General features: G+C 35.9%; 2 protein-coding genes across 5 annotated transcripts; one reads left to right on the top strand and one right to left on the bottom strand.

Moving 5' to 3' along the window:
* Window positions 1-711: 711 nt before the first annotated feature.
* Window positions 712-3,194, bottom strand: CEP19 (centrosomal protein 19). The gene is made up of 2 exons (XM_070753191.1): window positions 1,952-3,194; window positions 712-1,281 (listed from the first exon to the last, which is right to left on the bottom strand). Exons 1-2 carry the CDS (start codon window positions 2,079-2,081, stop codon window positions 920-922), a joined length of 492 nt encoding a protein of 163 aa, XP_070609292.1. The 5' UTR covers window positions 2,082-3,194; the 3' UTR covers window positions 712-919.
* Window positions 2,021-13,271, top strand: PIGX (phosphatidylinositol glycan anchor biosynthesis class X). Of its 4 annotated transcripts, none has more exons than XM_070753187.1 (7): window positions 2,021-2,337; window positions 7,088-7,191; window positions 7,374-7,431; window positions 8,288-8,429; window positions 11,117-11,330; window positions 11,507-11,607; window positions 12,511-13,271. In XM_070753187.1, the coding sequence occupies exons 1-7, from the start codon at window positions 2,036-2,038 to the stop codon at window positions 12,658-12,660; spliced, it is 1,071 nt and encodes a 356-aa protein (XP_070609288.1). In that variant the 5' UTR covers window positions 2,021-2,035; the 3' UTR covers window positions 12,661-13,271. The 4 variants fall into 4 exon arrangements, with proteins under 4 accessions (XP_070609288.1, XP_070609291.1, XP_070609289.1 ...); XM_070753190.1 differs by having other exon boundaries at window positions 2,031-2,712; XM_070753188.1 differs by lacking the exon at window positions 2,021-2,337 and adding an exon at window positions 2,989-3,087.
* Window positions 13,272-14,574: the final 1,303 nt, after the last annotated feature.

Here is a 14,574-nt window from a genome sequence, read left to right as displayed (position 1 = left end):
TACTTCCATGTTGAATCTCTCCTTGGTCAGTTTCCTTCCATTGCTTCTGGTCTGGCCCACTGGTGCCCTAGAAAATAGTGTGAATCCCTCATCTCTGTGACAACCTCTCAAGTATCTGTAAACTGCTATCATGGCCCTCTTTTTTGCTAAGACTATCCATACCCAGTTCTAGCAATCTTTCTTCATATGTCTTGGTTTCTAGTCCCTTTATCATTTTGGTTGCTTTATTCTGTATGCTTTCTAGAGTTTCTATGTCCTTTTTGTAGTGAGGTGACCAGAATTGAATGCAGTACTCAAGGTGTGGTCTAGTCTTGAGGTGTATCCCTCTGTTGATGCAGTTTAGGATTGTGTTGGCAAATAAGTTCTATCCCATTGATGCAATTCATACGCCTTTGGCAAACATATCTATTTTGAATATGAATGGTTGTAGATGTGTTTTCATGTACAGTTGGTTCTCTAGCAATGCATCTCTTTTTGTTTTCAGCAATTTTGCTTAGGTTCTGGGTTAAACAAGCTTCTATTTCAGAAATATTTTGTTGAATCATGCACTATGCCAATTCACAAGTATAGTAGATGCCATTTCTGCTCTTGCAATAGACAAAATGGCAGCTGCTATTCTGGCACCTTTGTCTGCATAAGGTTTATTTAAGTCAATGCTTACTTAATAGATATTTTCCATACCAATATGGGAATACAAATTTTCTACTCACATTGATGGTCTATACATTTTTGCATATGTAATTTTAATATGAATATTTCAGAATATTTTTAAATGTCAAGCAAAGAAAAATATGTCAATCATTTTGATGGTACACAATGCTACCATTCATTGATAACTTTTGTCAAATGTTGTTATTAAAACAGAAAGTATATATAATTTATAAACAGTCCCTGAAAATCCCCAAAGCTTAGTTTTGCATTAAAATTCATCGTCTGTTTCTGTATCCCACTCACAAGCTTCAAGCTCATTATTTTGTGGAAATTCCACCTCTACATTATAGATAAAATCTGGGTCCTCTTTTCTTTTTCTGTTCTTTTCAAACAATTCATCCATAATTTTTTTCCTTTGGGCCACCTCTTCATCGTTCAGTTTATTAAGGTCCTCCTCTGGATCAACTGTTTCATTCTGCTCAACTTGTTTCAAACTCTGGCTCAGAGTTTGTCCTTGCAGGTGGCATCTCAACAAATTGTGTAATTTTGTTAGCTGCTCCAAGGATACCCCTTCTAAATATGTTTTGTGCCGAGGATTATTCTTTAGCTGCTCTGCCGCTCTGCTGCAATCTGTATGAAAAGCCAAAATAATGATTTTACTTTAAAAAAACTTTTAAAGAAACTTTTGAAATGTACATTAGAAAGGTTTTAAAAAAACAAACTTGAAACTTATTTCCATCTCACGATTTGTGTTTATAAGATATAAACACATGGGCATAGTTTAAGATCTATGTTGATACAACATAAATTAGGCTAAATTCTATAATTATTTTAATGTTTAGTAAATACCCAATGTTTTGTAAAAGAAAGATGTCAAAATTGGGAAAAGGCCCATGGGTAGTTCTTACAGCAACAGCCCTGCAGCTTTGAAAAGATATGACATGGCAAAATCTTTAGCAACAAATTCAGACAATTGTTCCATGAAGTACCTTTCTAAATGGTCCCCAAAACTTTAGAATTAATGCCCCAAATATAGAGATAAAGTTAGATCAGTCCCAATGCTCTATAAATATAAACAGCTAATTTCTTTTAGAAATGGGGCCATACTATGTACATTCATATTGTCTTAATACTGTATACCTGTCCCTTATGAATATAGATAATAAAACGAAGTGAGCGAAGTATAAAAAAAACCCAACGAAACAAGTCCATTCCCAAATAAATGCAGGAAAATAAAGGGCACCCAACACTATAGGTCCATGAGGAAATACCAGTTGCAAGTTTGAAATACACAGTGTACCTGAGAATTTGGTAAAATTCCGGACAGGCATGATGCGCTTGCGCAGATTGTTCTTAGCCTGATCTTCATAGATCAAAACGATAGATGGGGGCTGTAACTGGATGCCACACTTTTTGGCAACATAAGACATCCCAGCTTCTGCCGCGAAGCTCAGCAAGGACAGATGCCAGCCATTTAGTTTTTTTCTGGGAAAACAATACTCGGGATAGGGCAGCGCTCCGCTTGAAAGGAACACCGAGCGATTTCTGGCGGTTTACTGGAACATTCCGCGTAGCGTCGTTCGTCGGGAAGTTAAAGGGGCCAAGCCGGCAAACGGAGGGCGTCCCCCGCGGAGGTCTCATCCAGTACTGCTGGACGTTGCAATTTTTTTTCTGCCGTGTGATCAGGTTATTAATTAAAAGCGCGGCCTGCTCTTTTCCCGTAGCGACGAGGAAGGACGAGCGCGCGGGCACAGGGGCGCGAGAAAGGGAGGCTGCTGTCAGGCCAGGCAGATCCCCCACAGGACGCAGGGCGGTTGCCTACTGGAAATAAGGCGAATGAAAGCAGCGCCTTCCCACGCGGAGTCGCCGATCCTGCCCTAGTTCAACCCGGCTTCTGCTACGGCCGCCCCTGCGGGTTGAAATCTCTCGCTCTGCTTTCTGAAGTCATTTAGGGATGCGGGGCTCCCTTGCAAAGAGACGCCGACCTTCCCACCCTCCAAGAATCGCTGCTGGGAGGAGCAAATGACGACCATTTGGTCGCAGCAAGGAATTGGTTTGCAGGTGCTCGGAGGCTCGCAGCGTTCATTTTCACGTTTACAACAAACAGTTCCACGTTTGGGCGGAGGAGCCTTAATTTTGAGACCCGAGTCGCCAACCTTTGGGAGCCCAAATGAGTACTTTAATGCGGCTGCCTTAAATCAGGGGTCTCCAACCTTGGCAACTTTTAAGACTTGTGGACTTCAACTCCCAGAATTCCTCAGCCCGCTTTGCTGGTTTGCAGGCTGAGGAATTTGCAGCTTTGCTGGCGGGGGAATTCTGGGAGTTGAAGTCCACAAGTCTTAAAAGTTACCAAGGTTGCAGGCCTCTGACTTAAATGGCGTGGAAGAGCGCGCAGGTTTTTAAACTCCGGAACTCCTGGGATACAGAAGAAATTCAGTAACGTTCAAAAAACTTCCCTTTCTCTCCCGTCGTTTAAGCGTGGAGCAATTTTCTCCGCTCCTCAATTTAAATATGGCAGGGCATAGCTATCTCCTGTGGTCCTCGGCATGGCTGTCTAAGAATTGGCCTGTAACGAAGGCAAAGATTTGTGACGCCATCTGGATTCTTCTTTACAAGCTGCTCTTGCCTTTTTTCGGTTCTCCGGGAGTCACTTGGGTAGTGGGAGACAAACATTACCTCAAGAATTTTTTTTTTAATCTGCTATATGATTTTCACTCTGGCGGCAGTGGGACGGTCCTGATGAGGACACTTAATTGTAAACGGAAGGGAGAGCGCCTGTAAGAAGTAGAGAGGATTGTACGGTAATGTCGTTATTTTGTAGAAAAGGAAAGTGTACATAAAGCGCTTTCCCTTCACTGCCTCTTCCCTCAATTGTCGGAGGGACTAGAGAGCACAGGCTGAGCCAGCTACCTTAGACACAACAGGTTAGTCGGGGATTGTGCAGACTAACAAATTGGTTGTCTCTTTTGATACTGTACTGTGCTTGTGGCAATTTTTCAATAGAATAGAATTCTTTTATTGGCCAAGTGTGATTGGACACACAAGGAATTTGTCTTTGGTACATACGCTCTCAGTGTACATAAAAGAAGATACATTTGTCAAGAATCATTAGGTACAACACTTAATGATTGTCATAGGGCAGTGATGGTGAACCTTTTTTCCCTCGGGTGCCGAAAGCACGTGAGTCAGTAGTGGGTCACAAACTAGAACAGCAGGAACACTGTTCCGCCAGCGGCAATGGAGTGCATAAGCCCGCTCAGTTGCTGCTGGCATGTGCCGGTCTTGTTGGGTTGCAGAATGTCATTTTAGTCGCATTTCACACTTTCCCATGATTAACTTTATAATGAATTAACTATTAAATTGACTTAGTTCGCTTACTGAGCCATAAAGTTCACATTTGATAGGTTCACACAGCATAGTGTCTGGTATAATATTGCACTGACACCAGAAAGAACAGATTCTAGTGGACTCTGTGCCGTAGAAACGAAGTGACTTTTGGCCAGTCAGAGTTCTGTTCCTCACAGTGTTATTGTGATGTTTGGTTGTTTACTTGCAGATATTTCAGTATCCAAATATATCAAATCAATGCTAGTCAGTTGTTCCTTCTTTATAAAGTAGCTTGCCCTACCTTGGTTGGTGAATATATTCATTTTTTTTTGTTTCCTTCTGTGTTGTCTCTCTTGGATAGTGTGTAAATTGGATTATTTCAGTGGTGGGTTCCAAGCGATGCAGTAGGCGACTCCATTCCTGTAGTGGCCGCCAGATTGCACAATTTGAACGCGACCGCTTCGATGCCGATCTGTTGCGTGGTGCCATCTTTTTCCTTGAATTTTTCAACTTTTTTTGCTTCCTGTACATGTGCAGAAGCAAAATCTCACAAAGGGAGGCTCACATGTATGCGATTTTGGTGATTTTTTGCTTCTGGGCATGTACGGAAGCAAAAAAAATCACCAAAATTGCACAATGCAAAGCCTCTTCTCATAAGATTTTAGCACATTTTTACTTTCTGCACATGTGCTGAAGCAAAATTACGCAAGGGATGTGCGTGCAGGTGCACATGCAAGTGCGCCTGAACTAAGAGGATGCGTGTACAGCGCATCAGTTTTCAAGTAAATACAACCCACTGCTGGATTATTTCAGTGTCAAAAGACACATGAAAATTTCTTAATCTCATGTACATACTCGGCTATATTTTCAACTGGGAAACCATAGCATCTTAGACCAAGCCAAATCCAAAAATGCTAGGGTATTTCTGGAAAATTGGCTTTGAGACAAATTGGCCATCAATAGACACATCCCTGCCAGTAGCCAAATAAGCAGGAATCAGTGCCAGATAAACATTCAAGCAGAAAACAATACCCCTAATCAAGAAACTAGCAAAGAGAAAACCACACCCCCAACAACTGTTAGGACAAGCTATTACATACAAGAGGAGCAAACTTCACACTGACTAGCACTGATGTTATCTAGTTGGGTAATAAAACATCTGCAAGCAAACAACCAAGCTCAGAGAGTACCAAGGACTCCACAGTTGAACTCTGAGCTATACATATTTTCTTCTATAAGAATTATTGTTATAGGAAAAAGGAGGAGCTGTTGAGAGCCGTTGGGATGCACATCTAGCTAAAACCCAATAAATGAAATATAGTTGCCTTGTTTATGCTTCATATCACACAGATTCAGTTTTTCTTAAATAGTTATCTCAGTATTAATAAATGTCCTGATTTTTTGCAACTGCAGCTTTTTGGATTCTCAAGTAGGAACTTTTCTGCTGGGCAACAGTATTGATAGTTTTAGTATAATTATTTGTTGTGCATATAAATATTTGGGAAAATAATCTATGGAAGGATGCATTGCCATTCTTTCTTCAGCAAATATGTACTAGTAAAAGCTCACCTTGAGTTGAGTTTATCTTCTGGTAACATGGACATATCTATGTTGCTTTGGCAGTAATATTTATGAAGCAGATTTATATGGCCACTCAACTCACACATGATGACACTATGAGCCTTTTGGGATTAAAAAAAAAAAAACTTCTGATAGTTTACAGTCTGGGATCCTTGTTTTCCCATCCAAGTACACTCTAAAGCTTGCCCCAATATTACTCACATATTTGATTTTTAAAATACAGTCAATGTTGATTAGACATAACCAACTTTTATGACAAATCTATTTTATTGATAAAAATTACCTTAGCAGAATAGGTTAATTTTCTATAAATAAGCTTTTGATTTCAATGGATTTTGTGCTGCTCAAACATTATAAAAATTTTACCAGCATTTTTGAGATATGAGTCAAAATCTCAAAATTCAAAAGCATTTCTTTTACTGAATATACAGTGATCCCTCGATTTTCGCGGGTTCAAACTTCGCGAAACGGCTATACCACGGTTTTTCAAAAAATATTAATTAAAAAATACTCCGTGGTTTTTTTCTATACCATGGTTTTTCCCACCCGATGACTTCATACGTCATCACCAAGAGTCACTTCTCTCTCTCTTTCTCTCCTGTCATTCTCTGCTTCAATCATTTTCTCATTTCTCTTTTTTCTCCCTTTTTCTATCATTTTTTTCTCTCTCTCTACCTTCCACTCTCCCCCCTCTTGCTCTCTCTCTCTTTCTCCCTCTCTGTGAGAACGCCTGCCCACACCTCTCCTGCAGCCCCCTCGCTGATAGCTGGGACGAAAGTGCTCTCAGCTAAGGGACTGTGAGAGGGGCGAGGCAGGCATTCTCAAAGCGCTCAGAGCGGCTACCGGCCGAATGAGGATGAGAAGCCGTAGCCGGCAGCGCTGCTGCAGGAGGACCCGTGTCCAAAGAAAGCCGGTGAGAGGGGTGGATCGGGCGGGCGGGCGGTAGCGGCGAGGGGGCCGGAGGCGCTTGGGGGGGGGCGGGGGCAGCCGACATTCAAAGCAATCTTTGCCGGCCTCCGCACTTTCGTCGCTCCCTGCCCTAATTTCAAGCCCGGCTCCTTGCGCTGCCTTGAAAGAGGGTGCGTGGGGGTAGTTTTTGGCTGTCCATAGCCAAAAATTGTGTTTTTACTTCCGCACCGCTACTTCACGGAAAATCGACTTTCGCGGGAGGTCTTGGAACGTAACCCCCGCGAAAATCGAGGGAACACTGTATACAAATAAGGAGCACATGATTGAATTATGATGCATGTATACATAAGAAATTATTTAATATACAATGAGATGCCATAAATGTATGTATGATGAGATTAACACAGAGTTTATAACTTCAAAATCCTATCACCAAAGTGTGCCTGTACTGGACCATTTTTGAAATTTTATAAGGCAGTAGACAGGAAGAGGTAGAATTAAGAACTTCCCTTACATGTAATTAATTCTTACTTTAATTTGTATAGTTATATAACAAAAATAATTTGTGCTATAAAAATATTCTGCACATGAGTTATAATGTATTTTTTTTGTCTTGCAGGTTTTATTTGAAATGTACCAGTAGAAGAAAAATGTGTTCTTTTAATTGGGATATTCTCTCCTTCATGAAATTTTTTAGTCTATGTATAATGCCTGCATTTTTATGTAAGTTACAATTTTGGTAAGAATTTTTTTATTTATCACAATTTCATTTCTGTTCTAGATTAAGGTCATAAGAATATTGAAATTTTGAAAGTGTTATAATTCTGTGTTATGCTGTTTACAAATGATCATCTATTGTTGAAAACAATAAAGACTCTTCTGGTTTTCATTTCTGGTTTTAATAGATGCACAGAACACATGTCCTGAGATCACACAACAGTTTTTGAAAGATGGCTTTCACAGGTCAGTTATGACAAATATTGAACAGTGTCTTTTAACAGTGTTTCAGTAAGGTCTGAATCCATCACTTTTGCATTTTTCTAATTATATCTGATAAGCAAATAGAATTTTATTCAAGTTTTTTTAGATGGGCCACACAATTTACTTGGCTATTCAAGAAGCTTTTACATGATTGAGAACAGTTTCTTTGAATTAATCTTTAATATTTTAATTCTATGAATTCTATTATATTTTAAACCTCTATGCTTAAAATTCTGAGAATTTTTTCTTTGGTTATCTAAGCATGATTTTGTGTTGAAAAGCACGTGTATTTTAAACAAATAGTTACCGGTAAATGAGTAATTGAATGATGCTGAAATGTATCCCTTGTACATACAGACATGAGGCGCAATAATTGGTAATACTAATAAATCTTTATAAATGTAAATTGAATTGCTTAGTCCACTGGATATGTATGGAGCTAAGTTTACAAATTAGTTATGCAGCAGTTACATTAAAGAAATGCAAAATTTATTGGGCTGCTTTAGGTCCAGTCATTTATATTAAATTTTGTAATGCGAGTTTAGATGATAAACAATGAAAGCTTTGCTTTAAGCATTATTATGAAGTGTGTTCATTACATTTCAGTGAGACTTATGTTATCTCTAAATTATTAAACCTTAAACTCACATGACATCCATCTAGTCAAAGGTGACTTGAGGTAAATAGAAAAATAGAAAAAAAACCCTGCTGATTAAATTGAAGATTTACAATATTTAAAACTTCTTTACACAGAGCTATATAACGGGTATATTTGGAGCAGCTTTTTATTCTCAAAGTGTATCAAAATCGTTTTTCTTTGTTTTGTTCTTTATGGTAGAGATCTTTTGATTAGGGTAGATTTTGGTATACCTAATGAAGACCTCGAAAGTTGCAGGCTGGCAATTAGAGTACATCTTCCAAGAGGATTATATGTGGATCCCTATGAATTGAAAACTTTACAACAGCATAATGTCACTGAGGTATGATTTTTTTGGGTGATCAATGTTGCATTGGACACAGCACAAAACAATTAGCAATAAATATGTCTGCGGACAGGGGCGGCATACAAATTTAATAAATAAATAAATATTTCTGGAAATGTTGAAAAGTAAAACAAAATCTTATTTTTGATGCTTTTTATGAAGTTTTGGGAAAAAGTTAAATTTTCAGCACTCTTCTTTTTCTTTCTATGTTTTTTTCTAATGCATAACAAATATTTTATATTCTTTTGTGACTCCTATACTCACCATGTTGATCAACAATGTAGTATGTAGGATAGTTTTATCAGAAAAAATCAGATTAGGAAGAATTCAATCAGAAAATATACTGAAGGTAAAGTTCCAAGTAAAAAACAATATAATTAAATAGGAATTTTAAAATTACTTGTAATCATTTTTAAAAAAGAAAAAAGCAAGCAAAAAAATAATAAATAAGAATGCAAAATTATAATGTCAGTAAGTAAGCAAAAAATTTATAGAAGATGTACAATGGGTGCTATGTATATTACTGATGAAAAATTAAAGAAAATGTATATATTTTAAAGTTATTTTTAGTAAGAAAAAGAATTGTACAGATCTTTTTCACCCTCTGGACCAACTGTACAGCTCCACTACTGGTATTTTGTTAATTCTATAAAAGAGAATAAAAATTATCTAAGAAAGGCAACAATTAAGAAATACATAAAATTACATTAAAGAAATTGAGAGAGATTTTAAAAGATATAAAAACTGTTTTGTTTAGGTTCAGATTATCTATTAAGATTAATGCATTATCAAATATAAATTACTTGTTTCAAATGATGCCAATTCTGATCCCAGAAAAAGCTTTATAAAAATGGCAAACTGTCAATTTATATGAACAAAACTCAAAACAGAGAAGTTTCAAACATAAAACTATATTAAAGAGCAAGCTATAATGGCTAAGAGAATGAATTAAATCCTCAAACAGAATACTGTATAGGAAGTTGCTGAACTAGCTAGTGGGCTTCATAGATAATCATGTTACACAGTTACAGTACTGCGGTACAAAAAAAGAAAAACTGAAAAGGACACTGTATAAAATGAAACTTAATGCTGGAAATGCCATGAAACAAGATACATTTTATATCCTTATCATATATGATAGACATGTACAGAACCTCAAAATACTAGAAATAAATACATAGTACTATTCAGGAAATTTTAGAAATCAAACTTGAATTAACCCCCTTCCTTTTTTCTTTTAATATGGGTAGACATAATTCCAAGATGTCAAAAAAAGGGGGGGAGGGAATGCATTCTTGCTGCAAGGATAAACATAATACTATAAAAGAGATATATTACCAATAGTTACAAGGCTGGAAATTTAACCTCAAAAATATGCAGTACTGTACTGTAATGGCAAAATTAATAGCATATACCGGAATTCTTAACAGAAGTCTGACCAAATTTATAAGAGAATGGTTATATGTACAGTATTGTATTTTATGCAGCACAGCAAATTAAGCATTTAGAGTATGGTTTTCAAGGGGAGACAGAATTGACCAAAAATACTGAAATCATAAATGCATAAAATTAATGTCTGAAAGATCTATATCCTGACTCTCTTGAGAAGAAAAAAAACATTTAAAAAGTGGTACAGTGCCCATATCTTAATAGTAGTAATTCCTGTCTGGTATTATTGGAACTGGGATTAAATGATTTTATGACCATTTTTCATACTTAGCAGCCTCCCCATACTCAGTTGATCAGAATTTGGGTACTTGTCAATTCTTGTATTTATGACTACATATGATCCTCATCATCCTTAGCTACCTTCCAACAGGCAAAGTCAATGGGGGAAGCTAAAGTTGCTTAATGATTGCATGATTCACTTAACAATTGAATCGATTCACTTAACTGTGGCAAAAAAAGGTCCTAAAATGGGGCAAAAGTCAACTGCCATGCTTTTATAAATTGTTACAATATATACAATATAAATTGTTTCAAACCATAAAGCACTGCAAATCAAGACAGCTAGACACAAGAATGAACACCCATCACTTAGCTAAACAAATGATTCCCTTAACACTGTCAAACTATTTACTAAGTCTGTACTACTGTTAATCTTCTCATCATCACCAATCTCTTCCCACAAATGACTGTATGACTGTAACTTTGTTGCTTGTGTCCTTACAATTTATATTGACTGGTTCCTAGTATGATTGGATTACTTATTTGTACCTGGAATCCTGGACTATCATTAAGTGTTGTACCTTATGATTCTTTCTTTCTTTCTTTCTTTCTTTCTTTCTTTCTTTCTTTCTTTCTTTCTTATTTATTTATTGGATTTGTATGCCGCCCCTCTCCATGGACTCAGGGCGGCTAACAACAATGATAAAAACAGCATGTAACAATCCAATACTAAAAAAATAGGTTATTGACGAACCTATCTTTTCCTTTATGTACACTTGGGTGTCCAATCACACTTGGCCAATAAAAATTCATTTCAATTCAATTCAATTCAATTTCTATTCTATTTTTAGCAATGAAAATGTAGGAATAATAGTGTTAATTTTGAGACTTTTCAGTAAGATGGTACTATTCTATAAATTATTTATATTTATAAATTATTTATAAATTATTTATACTGATATTATTATCAGTATAAATTATATCATTTTCATTATACACCTGTTCTTTTTCCATAGGCACTGGTGATTGCAGATGAAGTAGATTTGGAAGTTCCCGAGTATTTAGCAACTGATTCTTCTGTCCTCGTTTACATGAGACCTGATCCTAAGTGCACTGTCTGTTTTAAAGCATTATTACCACTGCACTGCCGGTATTACCGACCTTCAGAAAGTAATGGAAAAATCCCTGTTGTCTTGCAGAATCCAGAAATAATGATCCATTGCCAAAAATGTACGTGATAACTATTGAAAAGGAATTTAAGTGTGGCAGTCTTGATTAAAAAAAACTTGGGGAGAAACTGTTACACACTAAAGGAAGCATTAGGGATAGACCTTTGTAAAGTAATGCTTAAAAAGAAATATGTTCTGAGTGCTTCATTTAAACTATCTTTTTTTCCCCCCTCTTAGCCTTTTTTCCGGTGAACTGTCTGAAAGAAACTGAAATAGAAGCTCCATGTTCTCAGAATAATCTAGATATATGTTATTGGAAGAGCATGAAGTATAAAATGGTATATTCATATTTCTTCTATGCTTTCGTTTTTCTTCAAATATATACTTCTATAGTTAATTTAGAAATTTATTTATTGATTGATTGGATTTATATGCCGCCCCTCTCTGAGGACTCAGGGCGTCTGACAACATATGAAAAAGACAATAAAAAAACAACTTACATCCAATTAGCTTAAAATTAACTAGTTTAAGAACCCCAATTTATTTCTAATCACTGGCTCCCATTCACACATCAACCATACATTTCATTTATAGGCCAAGGGGCAAGTACTTAATAACCTGAAGCCTGAAGGCACAAATGAGTCTTCAGACTCTTGCGAAAGGCCAGGAGGGTGAGAGCAGTATGAATCTCCCAGGGGAGCATTAGAATAAAATGTTTACTTTATTCTAATGCCATTCCATACATAGTTCTAACTGATTAAACTGATTTTTAAAAGTTGCTTATAAATCTAAATTTTACTAGAATGATTAATTTGTAATAACCCAATAGGTGTTTCACTAATTGACTAGATAAAATTATCAGTGCTAGCGAACACAGTCTTAAATACGAAACATTTTTAAAGGATTAAACATAATTTTTGAGTTCAAAATAAAAAGGTAAATATTTTCATCCAATCCAAATTATTCTACTGATGTGGAACAGAATTCTTAATGCTGCAGCCATTCATATTTAGGAATAAAGCTCAATGGCAATTGTATCTGAATAGTTTTATACAAATTTATACCATAAAAGAGATTTTTGCAAGCAACTTGAAAATGGAAAGTGTAAAAGGATTGTTAGATTAAAATTTTTAGCAAGTGGGTATTCAAGTAGATTTCAACAAAAATGTGATAAAGTTATGTGTTACATATTTTGAACAAGTTATCTTACTGATTTTCTAATTTGCAATTCTTTTTTATAGCTAAGTAAAGAATTGGAACTCCAGGTACCAGTTGGACTCAAACATCATCTTGCCTTGGTGTGTGCAATAACACTTATTACCACAGGACTATGTGCCAGTTTTATCCTTTCAACTTTATGCAGATCTGGGCCCATTCATTGCTCAATGTAATATTAAACAAGCTTTTATTATTGAAATAATGGAAATGCTGTCAAACTGTCCAAATTATAAATAAGTAAAGAGTAAGCTGGATCATGTACCAAAAGCTGGGATTGATGCTTGCTGACACATAACTTGCCCTTTTTCAGGATGAGTTATTCCCAACTTGGCCTTTTGGGTCTCTCAACAGCTCATTTACCATTACTGCAATCAAGATCTCTTTGCTTCCAGTTTCCCCAACTTTATGGACAAAGTATAGTTTCAATAAATATGACCAAATTTTAATTTTAATGTGGTGATTTGAGATTGGCTGATTTATTCTATACTGTAATCTATTCATTTGTTTCCTTGAGTGTACAGGTAGTCTTAATAACTGTGGCAAAGTAGGTCATAAAATGGGGGAAAAAACTCATTTAACAGAAATTTGGGGCTCAGTTGTGATGAATCAAGAACTACTTGATTTTTGAAGAATTTTATCCCACACCATGTTCATAGTCTTATCCTGCTGCTTTAAAGTCAGCAAGTGTTACAGGAAATGCTTCCATAGTTGTAATATCTGACTGTAGACAGGAATATTTTTTTTCAAATACTGTGAAATAAAAAATTGCTGCATTGCTGGAAAATTGAGCAGTTTCAAATTTTTCTGTCCATAGTGATACTGCTAGAGATGCAATTTGTAAGAATTATACAAAATATTTATAAATTTTTATGCAGAAGATTATGCCTTCAAATGTTCTTGAAATACTCTTCAATCTAAATTTATGTGATTTAATTGCTTTTTGCAAGTACTAATCTGTCTAAAATGAATCCACTCTAAAAAAAACCTTGTCATGTGGTATCTTTCATCACTGGATAACAAATTGCTTGAACATTGAGTCTTTTGTTCTCTCTACAATATGCTATGTGATAACTGAGGCAAAGCTACAGCTATTGCACTACTTCAAGATCTATTTGAACAATGTTCTGTATTTGCTTGGAATATTGTTTTGCACCAAATTACCTACTTACAAGAAGTTGAAGCATTTAATGAAACATCAGCTGTAAATCTAGATAAAATTTAGGATTTTATTGGCTGAAATCTGCTGGAAATGAATATAACAATTTGCACTTTATTGGAAAATCTTCCTCTAACTGTAAATATACAATTATAGTATAAACAATTCTTCTGTACAAAACTTGGCCCCACTCTACTGGCCTTCCAGAAAGCAGTCAAAACCTGACTCTGCCAGCAGGCCTGGGACCATTTAGTATGATACCATCTAGACCAGGCCAAAGATATGAACAATTTTTATTTTTTCTATGGGGTTTTTAAACTATTGTTAGATATTGTATGCTGCCCAGAGTTCAGAAGAAGTTGGGTGGCCTATAAATTAGATAAATAAAAAATAAAATTAAAAAAGATAGGCTACGTTCACGGACATTCTACTAGTTTATCAATATTGTAAATTCTTATGCTTTTTTAGAGCTGGCATGCACAATAATTAGGGAAAGCCATACGTACAACCTCTGTTTCATAGCTAATTCAGTTTCAGTTTTTTATGTCCTAATAAATCAGCAGGACTGGTGATAGTGTCCAATGAACATTCTTGAAAAGAACATTTTTTCTTAAATTTGTTTTATATTGACATAAGAACTGTTCATTATTAATAGCTGCAGACATGTTTCTAATAAAACCACATACTGTAGTTTTAAAGAAACTAGCTGAACACATGTGACTCAAAAGAAAAGTTTTGCTTGTGGTGATGTGATTAAGAATGACTAACTTAGCGTTAGGCAAACTATGTCCCCACAACTTACCATATTAGTTTGGTAAATGACAGCATGCACATTTCTTCACCTTATAATATCCATTCTACTCAGAATTATGGGTGAATAAAAAATATAGTGGTTGTACTCAGAACCACAGATCTAGCATTTCACAATATT

This window comes from Erythrolamprus reginae, chromosome 5 (assembly GCF_031021105.1).
Source record: "Erythrolamprus reginae isolate rEryReg1 chromosome 5, rEryReg1.hap1, whole genome shotgun sequence".
NCBI classification, from domain to species: Eukaryota; Metazoa; Chordata; class Lepidosauria; order Squamata; family Dipsadidae; genus Erythrolamprus; species Erythrolamprus reginae.
Note: the sequence above shows the minus strand (reverse complement) of the source record. Positions and strands in the feature narration are given on the sequence as shown.

Bases quoted from the DNA above. Each gene is read 5' to 3' on its own strand.
- PIGX (XM_070753187.1), top strand. From the start codon at position 2,036: ATGGGGGCTGTAACTGGATGCCACACTTTTTGGCAACATAAGACATCC. The intron at 2,338-7,087 runs GTTATTAATTAA...TTTGTCTTGCAG, and splicing joins TTTTTCTGCCGTGTGATCAG to GTTTTATTTGAAATGTACCA. The intron at 11,331-11,506 runs GTACGTGATAAC...CCCCCCTCTTAG, and splicing joins AATGATCCATTGCCAAAAAT to CCTTTTTTCCGGTGAACTGT.
- CEP19 (XM_070753191.1), bottom strand. From the start codon at position 2,081: ATGTCTTATGTTGCCAAAAAGTGTGGCATCCAGTTACAGCCCCCATCT. The intron at 1,282-1,951 runs GTACACTGTGTA...CTTTTCATACAG, and splicing joins GAATTTTACCAAATTCTCAG to ATTGCAGCAGAGCGGCAGAG.